This window comes from Ailuropoda melanoleuca, chromosome 9 (genome assembly GCF_002007445.2).
Source record: "Ailuropoda melanoleuca isolate Jingjing chromosome 9, ASM200744v2, whole genome shotgun sequence".
Taxonomy (NCBI): Eukaryota; Metazoa; Chordata; class Mammalia; order Carnivora; family Ursidae; genus Ailuropoda; species Ailuropoda melanoleuca.
In genome coordinates, this window is record NC_048226.1 from 70099326 (window position 1) to 70116473 (window position 17148).

A 17148-nucleotide genomic window follows, 5' to 3' on the forward strand; every position below is an offset into this window, starting at 1 on the left:
TTGGAATACCTACCTTAAACTTAAATCATTTTTATTTAGTCTCAGTTTAAAATTTAAGAGGCTGGGAAATTAAAGGGTCTAGAAAACATGGCCCTGGAAACATCTTAGTGCTCACATGTACTGAACTTTCTCAAAATCTTTCATAGGTAATGCCCAACATCATTTTACCAGATTTGCTACTTTATAATAAAGATTCTGAGAGAATGCTTTTAAAATATATAAAGTTGATATGCAGAATTAACTCTTTCATGATAGAAGCCAAAGTAAAACGTAAGGAGGAAAAAACATTTTATCTTGTGTATTCAGAATCACACACAAATTACCTTTACAGTTCAATTTACTATATAGAAATCATTTGGGTTTTATATTTTCAGTTAAATTCTGAACTGAGATTACAATATTGTAAAAAAAAAAAAAAAAGATTGTTACATTAATTCAGTACTTTTTAGCATACCAAATTGAAATACATAAGTTCAAACTTCAGATTTATGGCGAACAGTCTTCAAATACAATACAGACATTTCTTAAAGTTACCATCTCATTCACATGTGAAATTTGCAACTCTGAGCTGTTATACATAGAAATCTCCTATGAATATGGCAAAGTTGACATGCCATGAAGCTCAAAGCTGTATAGTCAAGCCAAGGACTCAAAGTTGTACCATCTTCTAAAAGATCTGCCATTTCTGGACCACAAAGCACAACACATAAAGAAGGCTGGGAATAATTCCTCCTCTTTATTACGGTTAAAAAAAGTTGCATGTAGCTTGGAACTTTGCATAAAACCCCATGTTATACCTTGGTAAAGTCCAAGGGTAATTATAGATGACAATGGACTGCGGTCTTAAATTTAATTATTAGAACCCATGAAATTCAAATGGGCATCAATCAAATCAAAAAATATTAAGCACCTACTGGTTTAGATTGAAATTTATTAAGAGATTCATGATCAATTTCTTTCCACCTTGAAATCAAGGTGCAAAAACCAGCTATTAAGTGCATTCCAAACTTCTCCTATGTAGCACAGGTAGAATTTTCTGTCCATTGGCACCAAAGTGAAGTCACATTTCCTCTTGGGAGACAGAAATTCCACATCTGAACATAGAGTAAGTTAGGAAAAAATGACCCCTGTTGTTTATTACTATTGTGATTCTGAGATCTAGGATTACTAATATACTAGCAGTGAACAACGCAAACTCCTGGCAACAACTGTCAGGTTAGTAATGCTAACTCCCTTCCCCCAGTCACAAAATTTTAGTATGAAAAGAATTAAAATTACTAAGCTGAACAAATGGGAAATAACAAGAAACTAAGCGTAACTAAAACAAAACAAACTCCCACTAAAGTCTGAAATCATTGCTATTAAGAAATTGAGAACAGGTGTGCTTCACCCCACCCCCTTACAGCTCTGGATTTAAATAAAATTCCGTGCAAAAGAGCATCAGGTTTCTGGATATAGATGTAGCCCTTCTTTAAGTTTTAGTGCGCTGCAGAGTCTTCTGCGATTTTATTTCCCTCCCCCCCAAGTTTATTCAAAGTATTTAATAGAATCTTCCATTTCAGCCAAAAGATTTGTAATTCAAAGATTTACTAAGATATTCTATGCATTCTATCTATACAGAAACACCTATTAATTATTACAATTGGTTTATGCAGAATTAACATTTTTGGTGTTAAAATTGTTAAACATCATGCTTACTGCACATCAACTCTCCATAATGAATGTGAACTTCACAATGATTTACCAAACATTTTACTTAAATTACTATTTAAATAACTGAAAGAAATGTACTACTGAGCCAAACTAAACTTAAATGGGCTATAAAGGAAAAAAACAAAAAAAAAACCCTTCAAAACAGTCCATATACACATCTATTTCAAAACTACCTTTGCTAGCTAGCCCCTTTCCCAAAGTTTTAGCCTGAAAAAACAGTAAAATCTACACAAAATTTTATTGCAATCATACAAGGGTTACATTAGGTCAAATACAACAAATACTATGATGCAATTTTACATTTATTAAACTACAGTTCAAAGCACAAATTTACACATTCTAAATACACTAAACATATCTAATGAAGTCACACTGGTCTTCCACTGACATCTGATATATCTGGGTGAAAGACATTTAACTTTACAAGACTTTTTAACATGAATCCTTAGTATAAAAACTGTGTACTTGTATGTAAACGATTTAATGGGGAACCCAATTAATGGGCTTCCATCTCCACTAAGTCATCCATTTTGTTGCATATTTTATTTTAAACGCTTATGGGGTAGGACAAACTGGTAAGTTTAAATCTGGATACATTATCTAAATCTCCTAATTACCCCCCAATGAATTATAGATGAAAGCTGATTTTGTCTGGTCCCAAATAGCTATTACTAATAGATTTTTTTCCCCGAGAGAATTAACAGAGTAAGATTATTTGAATTTGTTTCACACTGGAATGTAGACCAGACAAGCTTAACCTGCAACTTCAGATCTAAAGAAGCATTAATGCCTGTTTAAGCTTCAGAGGAAAAGCTATCTTCTTGGCTCAGCTGAATGCAAGAAGGCACAAAGAAGACGTTCTTCATCATTGTGTCTGAAGTAATTCCAGCATCTTGCATCTCATACCTTTCAAAAAAACCAAACACAAAACCGTAATTCTAAGTCTAAGCAGAAAGACCACACCAACACATAACAAATGAACAATGAAATAAGATTATAAAATAACAAGTCTTCCAATAGCCCTTAACAGAGGAGAGGAGCATTTTGCTATTACTTGTAAGTTAGGCATTTGTTACAGAATTAAAATTATTAGCTGATATTTAATGTCATCTCAAATATCCAATTAGCTTTAAAATGAAAACAATACCTTACCAATCACTAAATGACATCATGTAGTAAATAGCTGGCCTCTGAAAATCATTAAAAGCAGATGGTTCATGGAGAGAATCTGCTCCCATGTTATCAAAGATAAGCCAATCTCCCACATTCAGCTCAGGAAGAAGACAACTTTCCACAATTTGATCAAGCTCATCACAGGATGGACCCCAAAGGCTGCTTGTAAACAGAGGCTCATCTTCCTTGTATTTCTGTCAGGGGAAAAGAAACTTTTTAAGTTAAGTTTTTACTCATGTTATTGCAGGTATTGAATTTGAGGGTGGATGAGAGCATTTTCACTACATCAGATTCAATATGCCTATGAAAGGCAGGCCTAGAAACAAGGGCAATGGTGCTCCTTCTTAACTCCATCTAAGGCAGGCAAATCCTCAAAAAAGGGCAATATTCCCCATCCTAGAGGATTCTTCCAAAAATTGGGATGCACCTTAAAAAAGGGGGGGGTCAGTTAATAAACTACCAAATAAGCAGTTCTGTTATTTGTAATACAACTTGCCTTGTGAACCTCTGGAATGGTATTTAAGTCCTCAGACAGTTTACTTGCAAAAGAACCATAAACACCATCATTCATATAATACATGAAGGCTGGTTCATCACTTCCGGTTTTTTCTACTGAAATAAAGCAGAAAAAATGAACATGAACTTACACTAAAATGTCTAATATATAGTTAAACTATGCAAGGCATAGCAGATCGAATACTGATAGAACTTTGTTTTCACATTTCCCAAAATATTTAAATTAACTTTAAAAAACCTGATATATACTGACATACCTTAAAACTGTTAGCCTAAAAAACTAAAAACATACCTCACAAAGGAAGGTGACCAATGAACACATGAAAAAAGTGCTCTACAAGAGTCACCAGGTAAATGCAAATTAAAACTACAATAAGCTTCCACCACACCTACTGAATAAAATTAAAAAGTGATAATACAAAAAAAAATCAGTAAAAGTGAGGGAACAATCAGAACTTGAACATACACACCACCAGTGGGAGGATAAAATACCACTTTGAAATCTTTCAAAACATCTACTCTGTGACCCAGCAATTCTATTCTTAGTCATTTCCCCAATGAAATGAAAAACGTCCACAAGACTTACACAACAACGTTAAGTTTTATCTGTAATAGCCCAGAACTGGAAACAACCAAATATTCATCAGCAAAGACAATGGATAAATTGTCTATTCACAGTGGAATATTAGCAATAAACATGAAACAAAGTAGTTCAATCAGACATTATACCAAGCTGTCCTAAAATATATGCTAGAGGATTACATTTATATGAAGTTTGAGGGCAGCCCAAACTACTCAATGGTGCAAAAACCATCACAATAGTGACTGTCTAGCAAAGGAACAAACTTGGTAAGAAAAAATTCTGATATGAAATTTATGTTTTTATAGGGATGTCAGGATATGCTTTCATTAATCCGTCAAATTATACACTTAAATTTTTATACAGGAGTATAATCTTATGTCAAAAATCAATCCTAAACAGATACCGAACCACAGGTTAAGTAGTTTGGTTATTTGCAGTGGTACAAGCTAGCTATCTGGGAAACACCTCCTGTGTATTTCAGATTTAAGCAAATGTGTGTAGGTGTAGGATAATGGGAGCTAGGTTTCTCACTGCTGGGAAAGAGAGTTATAATATGTAAGGAGAAAAACAATGCACCATGTGGTATGGTATACTGCATACACAGCTTTGATGATATATAGTTATGTGTGCAATGTGTATATATGCGCACACACACACGCATTTCCTGGTTCTGCTCAGTGAGAAAGCCTGGATGAAATGATGTGTCAATAGCAGAGAACACCACCATTACTCACGATCCTTTCTTGGTTTTTAAAATACCACTCTCCATTAAAAACTGGAGGCTCGCTCCTTGGAGAAATGGCCAATTCTAGGACTGAGGCAGGTAAAGAACCTGGAACATCCTGATGTACCATGAAGTAAAGAAGTGCTCAGGGAACGATGGGGACATGTCAAAAGGACCCCAATTTTGGAGAGTAAATAAAAATAATCGATTACATAATCTAATGAATAAGTATTTAGGAGTCTAAACTACTACAAATAAATAGAGAAAGCTATTCTTAGACTGAGTAACGGAGTCAGAAATTCACTGATGTTAAAACTAATGGGGTGAAAGTATGAAAAGAAAAAGGTTATCTACAAATTATCTTTCCACTTCCTAATGAAGAAACCCACCTGACACCATCTTCACCAAGCGATCAAAATGGGAAGTTCCTTATTATTTTCCTTGCAGCTCTTCAACTTTGAGATATTTAAAAAACTCAAAAGAAAAAAAAAAACCTCATTCTTCCTGCTAACTTAAGGAAAAAAACAAACTATAGGAACAAGTCTTCTTCTTTTTTTTTTTTTTTTTAAGATTTTATTTTTTTATTTGACAGAGATAGAGACAGCCAGCGAGAGAGGGAACACAAGCAGGGGGAGTGGGAGAGGAAGAAGCAGGCTCATAGCGGAGGAGCCTGACGTGGGGCTCGATCCCGCAACGCCGGGATCACGCCCTGAGCCGAAGGCAGACGCTTAACCGCTGTGCCACCCAGGCGCCCCAGGAACAAGTCTTCTTAATGTAGAGCAGTACTTTTGCCATATTTTAAAGTGGTATTTGCCAGCAAGACAGTCTAGTGCCTTTTTGTTGGTTTGACTAGAGACAGATGAACACTCTGTTGGCCCTTGTTATGTAAAAAAGTAGATCCTTCCTGTGACCCATCTCACTATGAGGGACAGGAGACATTACAATAAAACACTACTTATCAAGATAGGAGAATCAATCACCTGCGGGAAGTTATCTAAAACACAACTAGGGGCACCTGGGTGGCTCAGTTGGTTAAGCAACTGACTTCTGATTTTGGCTCAGGTCATGATCTCAGGGTGATGAGACTGAGCCCTGCCTCAGGCTCTGCACTTGGCACGGAGCCTGCTTAAGACTCTTTCTCCCCCTATGCCCCACCCCCACCCCACATGAACGTGGGGGGGGGGCCTCAAAAAAAAAAATATACATATCTAAACATCAGAAACAAGAGTTAGATTTCAGAGGTCTTATGGAGTGGTAACTTCACTAAGGCATTTTAAAAAGCTCCCTAAACTGCCCACAGCTGGCTGAAGATCACCCACAACCTCATAATCCATAAATGTCTGTCCTACAGTATTTTACACTTGACTAGTATCAGATAATTGCAGTTAGTTTGAAGATGAATTTATCTAACAGAAACAAAATTATAAACTTTGTAACTTACCTCCAGAGGAAAATTTATCATTTTCAACAACTTTCTTCGCAATGATATTAACTGCAAGTGTAAATGCAGAAGACACATAGTAGCTTCCAGGTTCTGAGATTATCTTAACGCCAGATCCTTCAGGAAAGTAGACATCCAACAAAGGGCTGATGACATGATTAACCTGTGAATTTTAAACTCCACATTATGATTTCAATATTGGATTAGATAATTCACATTAAGAGATTGACAGGTTTCCTAGAAAACTTAAAACCAAAGTAGTTCCAATTATAGACCAAAAAGCTTAGCTATTTAGCAGTTATCTTCAAGCAATTAAACAGGCTTTTGAAAGATCAAAGTCTGTATTATCAGAATGGCATTAAAACTTTCATAATTCCAATGGCAAATAGCTACTGGTGACTGTTTTAAGTCATGTTTCTATATTCCTTAACAGTAGCAATGAAGGAGCAAAACATCATATCAGCTTCTAGATATTACAGAATGAGGGATGGAAGGCAGAGCAGGAAGGTGAGTGGTAACATACATCGGATAAAACAGCTTAAACTGTCCAAATTATAAATTCATGTGTACCGTTATCAAGTACTCCATTAGAGCAGAAACACAACTGAATACAAACTTTTTGTAAGTTATGCTAGAGTTCATAGAATTTTATTAAGCTAAAGTTAGCTAGGTCTTCTCATTCATTGCCTCTTCATCTTTTTAGAATCAAATTTTAAACAGATGTTCGTTACAGGGTTCATTTCCTGCCATTGTTAAACCCTTGTCTACATCACCACTTAAGTAGCAAAGAGATTATTCCAGTATATCCATCCACTGAACAAAGTTTACCTCTTCCAACTGAAATTCAGTTCCTGTGAAGCCTCCACCAATATCTAACATGTTCATCGTGAAGCCAAATTCTCCCTAGAGATGGAAAAAAATACTTTAAACGCTTATCCAAATTATTATGGCTACAGGGACATTTCAAAAACCTGTTCCCAAGGAGGTAAATATTATCTGTTCTAATCCTTAGTATGGCAACAGTTTGGTCTCTACCAACAGAAAGAGATTTATTCAGTGTTGTGTATATGCCGTGTTCCTGATGATGTCTGTACTGTCTTGTAGACATATGCAAGTACATTACTACTTCATCCCTTTATCCACTTCAAAAATATGACTGTATGGAACTCTTGGTGCATGGAGTCTGCTTATCCCTCTCCCTCTGCTCTACCCCTGCTCTTGGGCATGCGCACCTGCGCACACACGTTCTCTCTCTCTGAAATAAATGGATAAATAAAATCTTTGAAAAGATGAAGAAAAAAGGAAAAACAAGTAAGATCCTGGCTCAAGATAACAGAATAATTTAAGGAAAAAACTTACAGCCATGTCAAACACACAGCGAGCATCAGACAGAGCATGTACATATACTTGAGATTCTTTGCAAGCACTTGAAACATGAAATCTGGAAGAAAGAGAATAAATTTAAAGCAACAGTAAATTTCAGAGGCCCTTCCTATAATTCTTTTTAGTTCTCATTTACCATATTGACACAGTATTCACAATAACCTTATCAAATATTTAAAGAACTGGAAGCACAAGCCACTAATTATCCAAGTTATAATACCAGCCTTTCAGAAAAGACAACGTTTGAGTAATAGTGTAATTTTATAAAGAATTTTTATATAATGAGTTATCAGACAGGCTTTATAACTATCAGATAAGGACATGCTTTCACGTGTACATAGTAAAGTAACAAGCACCAGCAATAAAATTGGGTCATGAAATCTTTAATTTGAATGTACAGTTTTATCTGACAAAATACAAATGTCTACTGTGAAATACAAACGAACATTAATTCAGCTGAGTATTACTAACACTTGTTAGTATTACTTAAGAGATACTTATCAGAGATTCAGAATACTTAAATTTAATTAAATATGGTTCTGTACCCTGATTGTGGCAGTGGTTACATAAATTTGTTACATTTATATGAAGTATAAACCCAAAGTCATTTTAACTGTATATTAACTTTAAAAATAGAAAAATGAAAACTCTCAAACATATGTCAATATTTGTCATCTGACACAGAATTAAATTTAACAGTGGTGATTCTTTATCCATCTTGATTAATAATTTAAAAAGCAGGATCTTGTAGTAAGATTGGCAATGGACTGGCATCTCAAAAAATTTGGAGCTTTGTGCTCCCAATTTGACTCAGATCATAGTTCTGAGATTATGATCAATCATTAAATCTCTCTGGTTATCTATTTCTGCACACATAAAAATCAAGAAGGTAACACAATGTCTTATTGGCGTGCCCAAGGGATTAAAAAGAGAAGGAAAAAAATTTGAAGATGGGGTGAAAAAAAAAAAAACACAAAATGACAACTCAGATGAATGTCATTTTGGTATTCATTAGAATGCTAGTACATCCTCTCCCTTCAATTTAAAAGGAGGGGTTTTACATTACTAACCTAATGGAAATTTTATTTACTATTTTATCTCTTTATTAGAGAAGGGAGAGGTATATGTATAAAATTATATGAAGAATAAAACATTTGTTTTTCCTATACTAAAAGAATATACATTAAACTGAAAGTTCAATCTAATCAGACTTCATGCAAATGAAGTGCTGAAAGATCTGTCATCAGAAAGACAAAAGATTTATCCCATAAAATGGAAATTTAATAAAACAAAATACTCACTTAACCCCAATAATTTGGACATCAAGTTCCTTAGCACATTCCAAGAGATGCCTACAGTTCTTCAGGGTAGTGCCAAACTTCATGTTACCCTCTTCGCCTCCAATATTATCTTCTGTTGCAATATGTAGTAAGACCCTAAGAGAAGGGGAAGATGATTGGGGCAGAGTTGGTTTACATCATCATCAGCACATGTGAAGCCTGAAGATTGTAGGAAGTATGTTGATTATGTTGCCAGTGCTCCCAAATCCAGCGACGGTTGAATCAAGTGACCCTAATGAAAAACAATCCTGTATAGAGAAAAAACTAGCCATTAGGGCCTAAAGCATGAAGCTTACAAGGATGGGAATTTGGAAAATGCAGGAAGTTAAGACTCTGTTGTAGCAGCAAGAGTCAGTTGGGCTCTGTAATGAAAGACGACATTACTTTCAAATGAAGTCCATCAGTCCATAAAACCACCTAGAAAGACTAAATTGAATAGCAATGCCATCATTGTCTTTCGGTTAAAAACATCAGGGATTTTACATGCTCAAGTTCCCTAAATTGTTCCAGCTGGTTAACTTTCTACCACTTATTCTGAAAATTCCTATTAATCTCAACCATCTTACAAAAAAATTGGCAAGCTTAGAGTTATTTTATGTGTCTAAACAGTAGCCTTTTAGATACTGATTCAAATCTACTTGGTATTTTCTTCCAAATCATGACAACCAAGACAAAATGATTGAGACTGTCTCAAGAGATACTCAAGTAATTACAAACCACTATAACCTGCAAATACGCAAATGCTGTTTGTAAAACTGTTTTCCCAAGGAAGTCCTGATGAATGACCGCTGATCAGAGGGGGTTAAGTCTCATAAAATAAAAGCAAATCATGCTTCCTATGGGTAGAATCAGCTCTATTAAGAATGTACCATCCACTTTACAGTTAATATAGTAACCCCAAATCAGGGCTTATCTTCAGAAGATCAAAGAACAGAAATATTTTTCTAGAGACAAGTGGCTCACTAAAATTTCCCCCAAAAGGCCTTTATCCAAACAATGGTTTTCAGGGTAATCAATCCTGTCGGGACACCTAAGAATACCATCAAAGTCAATAAGAAAATTATAAGGAAAATATATGATAAAAAATTTTTTAGGAACACACGTTAATAACCCATTAAAAGCAAGCAATTTTGTACTAATACAATTTTAGTAGATACTAAAGTCTTCTTGACATACCAGTTCATGACAGCATTCAATTTGCCTTTTTTGCTTTTAAAAAGTAAGGTTTTTAATTAGAAAAATCTTGGGATACATGCAGGTACAAGTAAAAAAATATAAAACTTCCTATTCAAAGAGAAGAGTGGGTCTTAAAAAAAGGAACCCCTCGAATCTACAGACTAGGCTCCTGAAACACTGTCACTAAGGACAAATATATAGAAACTACAGCCAATGGCAGATTAAACCCTTAGCCAGCCAGGAAAAAAAGCTGACCAACACACATCCTGTTTCTAACATGACAAATAACTAGTAGGATTGATGTGATTATGAAAATACAGCTGTGGCCCTCATTATTCCAACAACCACATTTTCTTCTTTGAATTCAAGATTATAAATTCATATTCCAAACTGCCCTTATCTCATCCCAACTCTACAAGAAAGATCAGAAGTGGGCAGCCAGTAAAATGCTACTAGCAGTTTCCATATAGGAACTTTTAAGTTAAAAAAATAATTATAATACATAACACTGCTCTACATGAATGTCCTCTTCCCAGGCCAAAGACAAACCCAAACCCTACACCATAAGGTAATATTCCCAGGTAATAGTTTTACACTTACTTAGCATTTGGGTGATTACGTGAGATTTTCTTCAATTCGACTTCATTGTCACATGTCATGATGTTCACTCCAATCTTTGCTGCATACTTTATTTGAGACACTTGCTTGCAAGGACTTATATAAATGATGTTTTCTGGAGATACCCCCAATTCTTGCACTAAAGCCATTTCAGTCTATAAAAACACATTTTAAATAGTGTCATCTAAAAAGCAACATTTCTATTATTTTCCATTTAATTACTACTTTATACTTTATACTACCTGTGTTAAAATCCTTCAAAAAGATATAGCAACCATCAGAGAAATCTCATGGTTTAGAATTATTTTGCTCTCATCAGAAACTAATGGTCTAGCTAGCTCTAGCCTAAGAATGAGGAGCAGATAAAAAGTTCCTGATTAAAGATTAAAAAAAGGCTTTTTTTTTTTTTTAAGATTTTATTTATTTATTTGACAGAGATAGAGACAGCCAGCGAGAGAGGGAACACAAGCAGGGGGAGTGGGAGAGGAGGAGCCTGATGTAGGGCTCGATCCCATAACGCCAGGATCACGCCCTGAGCCGAAGGCAGACGCTCAACCGCTGTGCCACCCAGGCGCCCCTAAAAAAAAGGCTTTTAAAAGTCTCATCTCAATGAAGCTTTCCTTTCATTGGTACACCTGAAAAGTTTGTAAATTTCCATCAGGCTGCGAATTTACACAAGAGTTTAAAAACATCCAAAAGTGAAATTTCCTTGCAATTTTTCTTTTTCTTTTTTTTTTTTTTTTTAAAGATTTTATTGATTTATTTGACAGAGATAGAGACAGTCAGTGAGAGAGGGAACACAAGCAGGGGGAGTGGGAGAGGAAGAAGCAGGCTCTCAGCAGAGGAGCCTGACGTGGGGCTCGATCTCGGAACGCCGGGATCACGCCCTGAGCCGAAGGCAGACGCTTAACCGCTGTGCCACCCAGGCGCCCCGCTTGCAATTTTTCTAACTACTGTAACCAAAAGTTAAAGTGAGATCTGAAATGTTGCAGTTCAAATGACAAAATAATGAAAAATACTTACTTTACTGGAGCAAGCAAATCCAGTTCCAAGAGCTGCCAAAATCTCAAGTACAGCTGGAGTGGAGTTGCACTTTACTGTGTAGAATGGCTTTATCTGAGCCACTATGTTCTGCCACTGACTGTGTTTCTTCACAATCTTTCCAAGATCTCCCACAAAAAATGCATTTTTCCCTGTCTGTTATGATCACGGGGGAAAAAAACAAACAAACAAAGAACTATTGAAAACAGAGTACCATAAGTAGTAAAGAACTCCCTCTTTCCTCCATAAATGAGCCAAAATATACATTTCCACACACTACTACATTTAAGGTTTTAGAGTAATTAAGCTAGATTCGGCAAACACAGGAGAATCCAAACACCTTTTTCTTTTTACTGTGCTAAGCTGGCATATAAAAATATTCTCTATTTTGCTTTTTTTAAAAAATGTTATCAATTATAGGGACTTTCTACTTTATAACTGCCTCCATTTGGGGGAGTAGAGAAGGACATGACCTGTTTCCTTCCATGCTTTCCTATGATGTTTAAAATACATTTACTTCGGTAGATCAGGATCTAATTTCCTATTACAGTGAGTAGAATCAGGAATGTTAAACAAAACAAGCTACATATCTCCATTATAAATTGCACCTAACGACAGGGTGGTAAAACAACAAAGCAACACTAGGAACCAATGTTTAAGGAAACAAGGCTGGTAGAGATGACAAAGAGATGACAAAATTATATTTAAAAAATACAGAAGCACACTAAATGTCAGATAAATCTGAGTAAGGATATTCTTCCCTCAAAAATAAAAAGAGATTTTAATTAGGGATCTGAGGAGATCTATGATGATTTTAACATGGCTAGTCTAGGGGTAAAAGGACTATAACATGTCAGGCAACACATAAGTTACTCAATGTTGGATGGCAGACAATAATCTTACTTAGAATACAGAACATCTAAATATTGTTTAAAAAGCCACGAAGTCAATATTACTGCTTTTGATTCTTTAACACACACTTGAAAATGTACATTATTGGAACATACTGACCAGGAAATAGACATGATTGGAAATTATGGTTTTTGCATGGCAGATATGGGACAGTTATACTCAAGCTACTCCATTCTTTCAAGATATGCCATCCCTAATGTTCTAGACACAGAAAATTTATTTTTACTTTAATTAAAAAAAAAAAAAGGCAATTTATGGCTACCAGCAAGAGAACTGGGATTTAAAAACAAAACAACCCACAAGATGTTCAGTTGTAATCACTCTTGAGCCATCTAATTAGATGACACTGCTCGGACAGAATAGGGTTTCAGACTAACCCTCAATAAATGTTACTGAATATGGGATAATTCAAGGTTGTGGGACAAGAATGATGAAAGGAATATTTCAAAGATCATTACTGACCCACAGAGAATGCTGCAAAAATTAGAGAACAGAAAGGTCAGCATACTTCCTGGAGGTTCCCTAGTGACAGGAGAGAATTAACTATAGAATGGCTTGGTTATACAACAGACTGAACAGTATGACAAGTGTCACTTTTTTCCCCTCCAAATTTTGATGGCAGAAGAAAGAGAAAGGGATTTTGCTGAGGTGTGGGAGATTTGAGCCCATCTGTAAAAGTCAAGAGAAGTTTTTTGATATTCTATTACTAAACACCAGTAACATGAAAATAATTTTTCAACAATTTGAGGAATATGGGAAATTAGCTCCAACAAACAAATTTTATCAGTAAGGCAATAAAGATAATTCAAAAATAATCTTAAGTAGCAGTGAATATTAGTCTGTAGAAGCTGACACTTGGTGCGGTAGAGTAAGCAAGTTCTCAGCCAACATACAACCAAGATTATCTAAAATATAAATTACAATCTACTCAAGTATATAGTTGAGAAAAATAAGTAAGAAGCCATGTAGTGACTAGGAGGACAGCAACATATCAAGAAAATAGAACACACAAGAGCTGGGTGCTAAAAGGCACAGCAGAGAAAAAGCTGTTAGGAAGCAGTTGTTTTAATGTGGGCTAGGATGAAAACCTCATCGCTACTCAAGGGAAGTGGGGCATCAAATTAAGACAACCTGGAAAAGTTAACACCTGAAAAAAGTACTTTTATCAGACTAACATCTTGGAAATAGAGCAATGTTTTAGAATTCAGAAATTTATGAACACTGTATCTGAGAAATGTGATATGGCACACTTACCAGGGTATGTTCATAAACATAGTTATCAATAACATTTCCAAGGTTTGTTCCTTCATCCAACAGGCCAACGGAGTAGTTTGCATCATCAAGAAATCCTTTCATCTCAGCCGTATTCCACAAAGCCGAAAGTCATAAACCAGGAAAAACAAGAGACGGGCCACCAAGCCTTATGTCGGGGTCCTTAGAATATGCAACAAACTGTCAAAATAGAAGTTTTTTCAAAGTCTGTATTATTTTACTAATTAACTTCAGTGTAGGAGTTGTCAATGAAAGTGTGCTAAGTGCCTAATTTAGTGAGGAATCTGTAATCACTTAACACTTGCAGACACAGCGTATCATTCAGTATCTTTTAGTGTCCATTTTAAAGTGAAGGTGTATTTTATACTTTAAAAAACTGAGCTCAATATAACAATTTAAGATAATTTATACATGTGCAGTTTATTACCAGTCAATATGGTCACCTTATTTACACACAGTTGTAGACTCAGTCTGTATTATTCATCTTGCTTTTTTTCATAACACATACAATTTTCAGTAAAAAATCATTCTAAGTAAAGAAAGCCAGTGAAGTATCTATGGGCAGCCAATAAATTAAAATACTGGTCTAAGCTCAATATACTGCCAGCCACATCCCATGGCATACTAGCAGGTAACTACAAATACAGATCTTTTAAATTCTACAGTAGGTGAAAAGTGAAGTAATAGAAATGGGTGGGGGTGGAGAGTGATTTTTGTGGACCATCTGTAGCTCTGACACAGACTGCCTAGGTCTAACCTCAAGCTGAAAATGGTACCGGCTGCATCAGGGTAGCAATGTTAAAGTTTCTTATGAATTAAGCTGAAATCCTTATTGGACTAGAAGTCAGAAAGACTCATGTGGTTGTAGCTCTATCATTTAATACCTATGTGATCCTAGCTCAATTTCTCTAAACTTCAATTATACTACTTCCTCAAAAGGTTGCTGTTAAAAAAAAAAAAAGACAGCACATGAATAAAACATACTTGTTTTAAGTGTTGCTTCAGAATAGAGCTAAAATTAAGTTGCGAACTGCCAGAAACACAAAAATGGCCAGCATAATTTAAAACTAGGTACAAGCTAGGCACCTGGTACGTCCTAAGCCATTTACTAAGAACACTAAAAAAGCAAGCTAAATCCAACCTCTCTCCTATGGAAGAAATCTTTCCCCTCCCCTAGATCACCCATTCTCCTCTGGGTAGCATATACCATTTATCTTCTTTGCTGAATTCACTGGTCCTTAAAGGTTACTTTAGGCAAGGATTTCTTTTAACATAAAAAAAAGTCCATTAGTAAAACCAGTCCTCCAGACATGATAATACTTATTGTCTGGTACTGATTTCTGGTTGCCACATTAATAATGGGCACAGACCAGCTCTTGGCCATCTATTTTAAAACTTGCACAGCCTTTCCTGTGTTCTTGATTCTCCCTCTCCCTCCCTCCAACACTGCTCTATGTGCTAGTGTTCACCTTCAGTGATGGCCCTCATTTTATAAAGGTATGCTCCGTTTCAATGGTTCTAAAAGGATCGGCTTTCTGAATGCACCAAAACTCATCAATAAGCCATAATATTAATTCCACGATAAACAACCAATACTTAGTTTTTCTTAACTTTTAAAACACTAACAACTTCATTTCCAAAAAGTCATCTACATTAGTTCAGCTCATCAAATCTCTTTCAAGCAACAGCAGAAACAGAAAAATTGAGAATATTTTACAAAAGGAGTTAACTTAGATCTAAGTGAGACTTAATACTTCTGCAGTAAAGTAAAATTGTATCCTGGACATTCTCTAAGGGTTGTTATATCAGGATTGATGTAAACCCGTGCCCAGAGAGCAGACATTTTAGGCCTGAGGATACATATTTATTTTAAACAACATTTAACAATTTAGGGGGATATTCAACTATGTACTAAGTGAAAGAGAAAAGACAAAGGTTACTCAAAAAAAAAAAAAAAAAAAAAAAAAAAAAGTCAATTCAAAGGTAGGTGTAAGAAAGAGTACAGTAGAAACTTTAAGTTTAGCATCACAAATCTTTATGGTCAAACCCCTTTCATTTATTCTGTTAATAATGAAAAATGCTTAAGACCTTCAGCCTAATATTTCAGTTCATGAGACTACTAAGTCTCTATGTATTTAACTGGGAACCTTAGGTTATCGATCATGGACCTCCAAGGCAACTGCTGCCAAAAAGTCTAGTTTAAAGTCATAACGATGTATACCTCAATTTCCTATAGTTGCAGTCCTTACAGAAAGGGTAATTTTCCTCTAGCATCAGGAACCTCAGTACTTAAAAACATCAAACCCATTCCATCCAGTCTTACTTACCTGCTGAATGCCTACATTCTTAACAGCAAACATTTTTTAGGGCAACGTGCCAGGCACTCTTGCAAGTACTTTATACATATTAATTCTCTCCGTAATAACAGTATCCCCCCCCATTTTAGAGGTGAAGACACTGAGGCACAGAACAATTAGTTAGCTCTAGAGATGCTGATGATCAAATTATGTTTAAAAGGAAAAAAATCTGTCTCCCGAGCACCCCCACCCTTAGAAAAGAGGATTCCTTTTTTAGAAACCCAACAGTAACTCTCAGTCTGATAGAGCTTTATCGCATTTCCATAATCAAGTAACCATTTCTCAGATAATATAAATTCCCATAGTTCTAATAATACACTAAATTTACATATGGTATGAAAACATCCTATTACACCTATTCATAGCCTTTTAGGCTTTGTAACTATTTTCTAGATTTTAGCTTTGCTGTTCCTTCTGTGTCTTTTGTCTAATTCTTAGGTAAACCCCAAATCTGAAATTATTTTTTCCTGGAATGCCTAGGTGGCTCAGTCAGTTAAGCATCTGCCTTTGGCTCAGGTCATGATCCCAGGGTCCTGGGATGGAGTCCCACATCGGGCTCCTTGTTCAGCAGGGAGCCTGCTTCTCCTGCTTTGTGCTGACAAATAAAATCTCTGAAATTTTTAAAATTTTTTTTTCCTTTTTAAATCCATTTTACCAACAGTTTAACATGAAACAGTGGGCACCCATTTTAACAAACATATACATCTGCATAACCACTTCTATGAGCTTAAGTTCCCTCATGTCCCTTTTGCAGTAAATCCCCAAATCCACTTCAGCTAACCATTGAGCTCTGTCACTATAGATCAGACTTTTGTAGAGGTTAAATAATTTTACAGTATAACCCAGGACCAAACTAAAATAGTTGATAAATAATAACACGAATAAAAATATTGAAGGGG

General features: G+C 35.5%; 1 protein-coding gene across 6 annotated transcripts in view; it reads right to left on the reverse strand.

Annotated features, from left to right (window-relative positions):
• Positions 1–225: 225 nt before the first annotated feature.
• The window catches only part of AZIN1 (antizyme inhibitor 1), a 29992-nt gene continuing 13069 nt past the window's right edge, over positions 226–17148 (reverse strand). For 3 of the 6 annotated variants that reach the window (XM_011229132.3, XM_034667739.1, XM_011229133.3), the window contains exons 4-13: positions 13875–14072; positions 11691–11864; positions 10650–10822; positions 8835–8969; positions 7510–7591; positions 6979–7053; positions 6151–6313; positions 3383–3498; positions 2866–3080; positions 272–2619 (exon numbers count right to left, since the gene is read on the reverse strand). In XM_011229132.3, coding sequence (XP_011227434.1) covers positions 2508–2619; positions 2866–3080; positions 3383–3498; positions 6151–6313; positions 6979–7053; positions 7510–7591; positions 8835–8969; positions 10650–10822; positions 11691–11864; positions 13875–13976 — 1347 coding nt within the window. In that variant the 5' untranslated portion in view covers positions 13977–14072 and the 3' untranslated portion in view covers positions 272–2507. Of the gene's footprint in view, positions 2620–2865; positions 3081–3382; positions 3499–6150; positions 6314–6978; positions 7054–7509; positions 7592–8834; positions 8970–10649; positions 10823–11690; positions 11865–13874; positions 14073–17148 lie in introns of all 6 variants that reach the window. The other 3 variants (NM_001291458.1, XM_019803125.2, XM_019803126.2) reach the window with 3 other exon arrangements.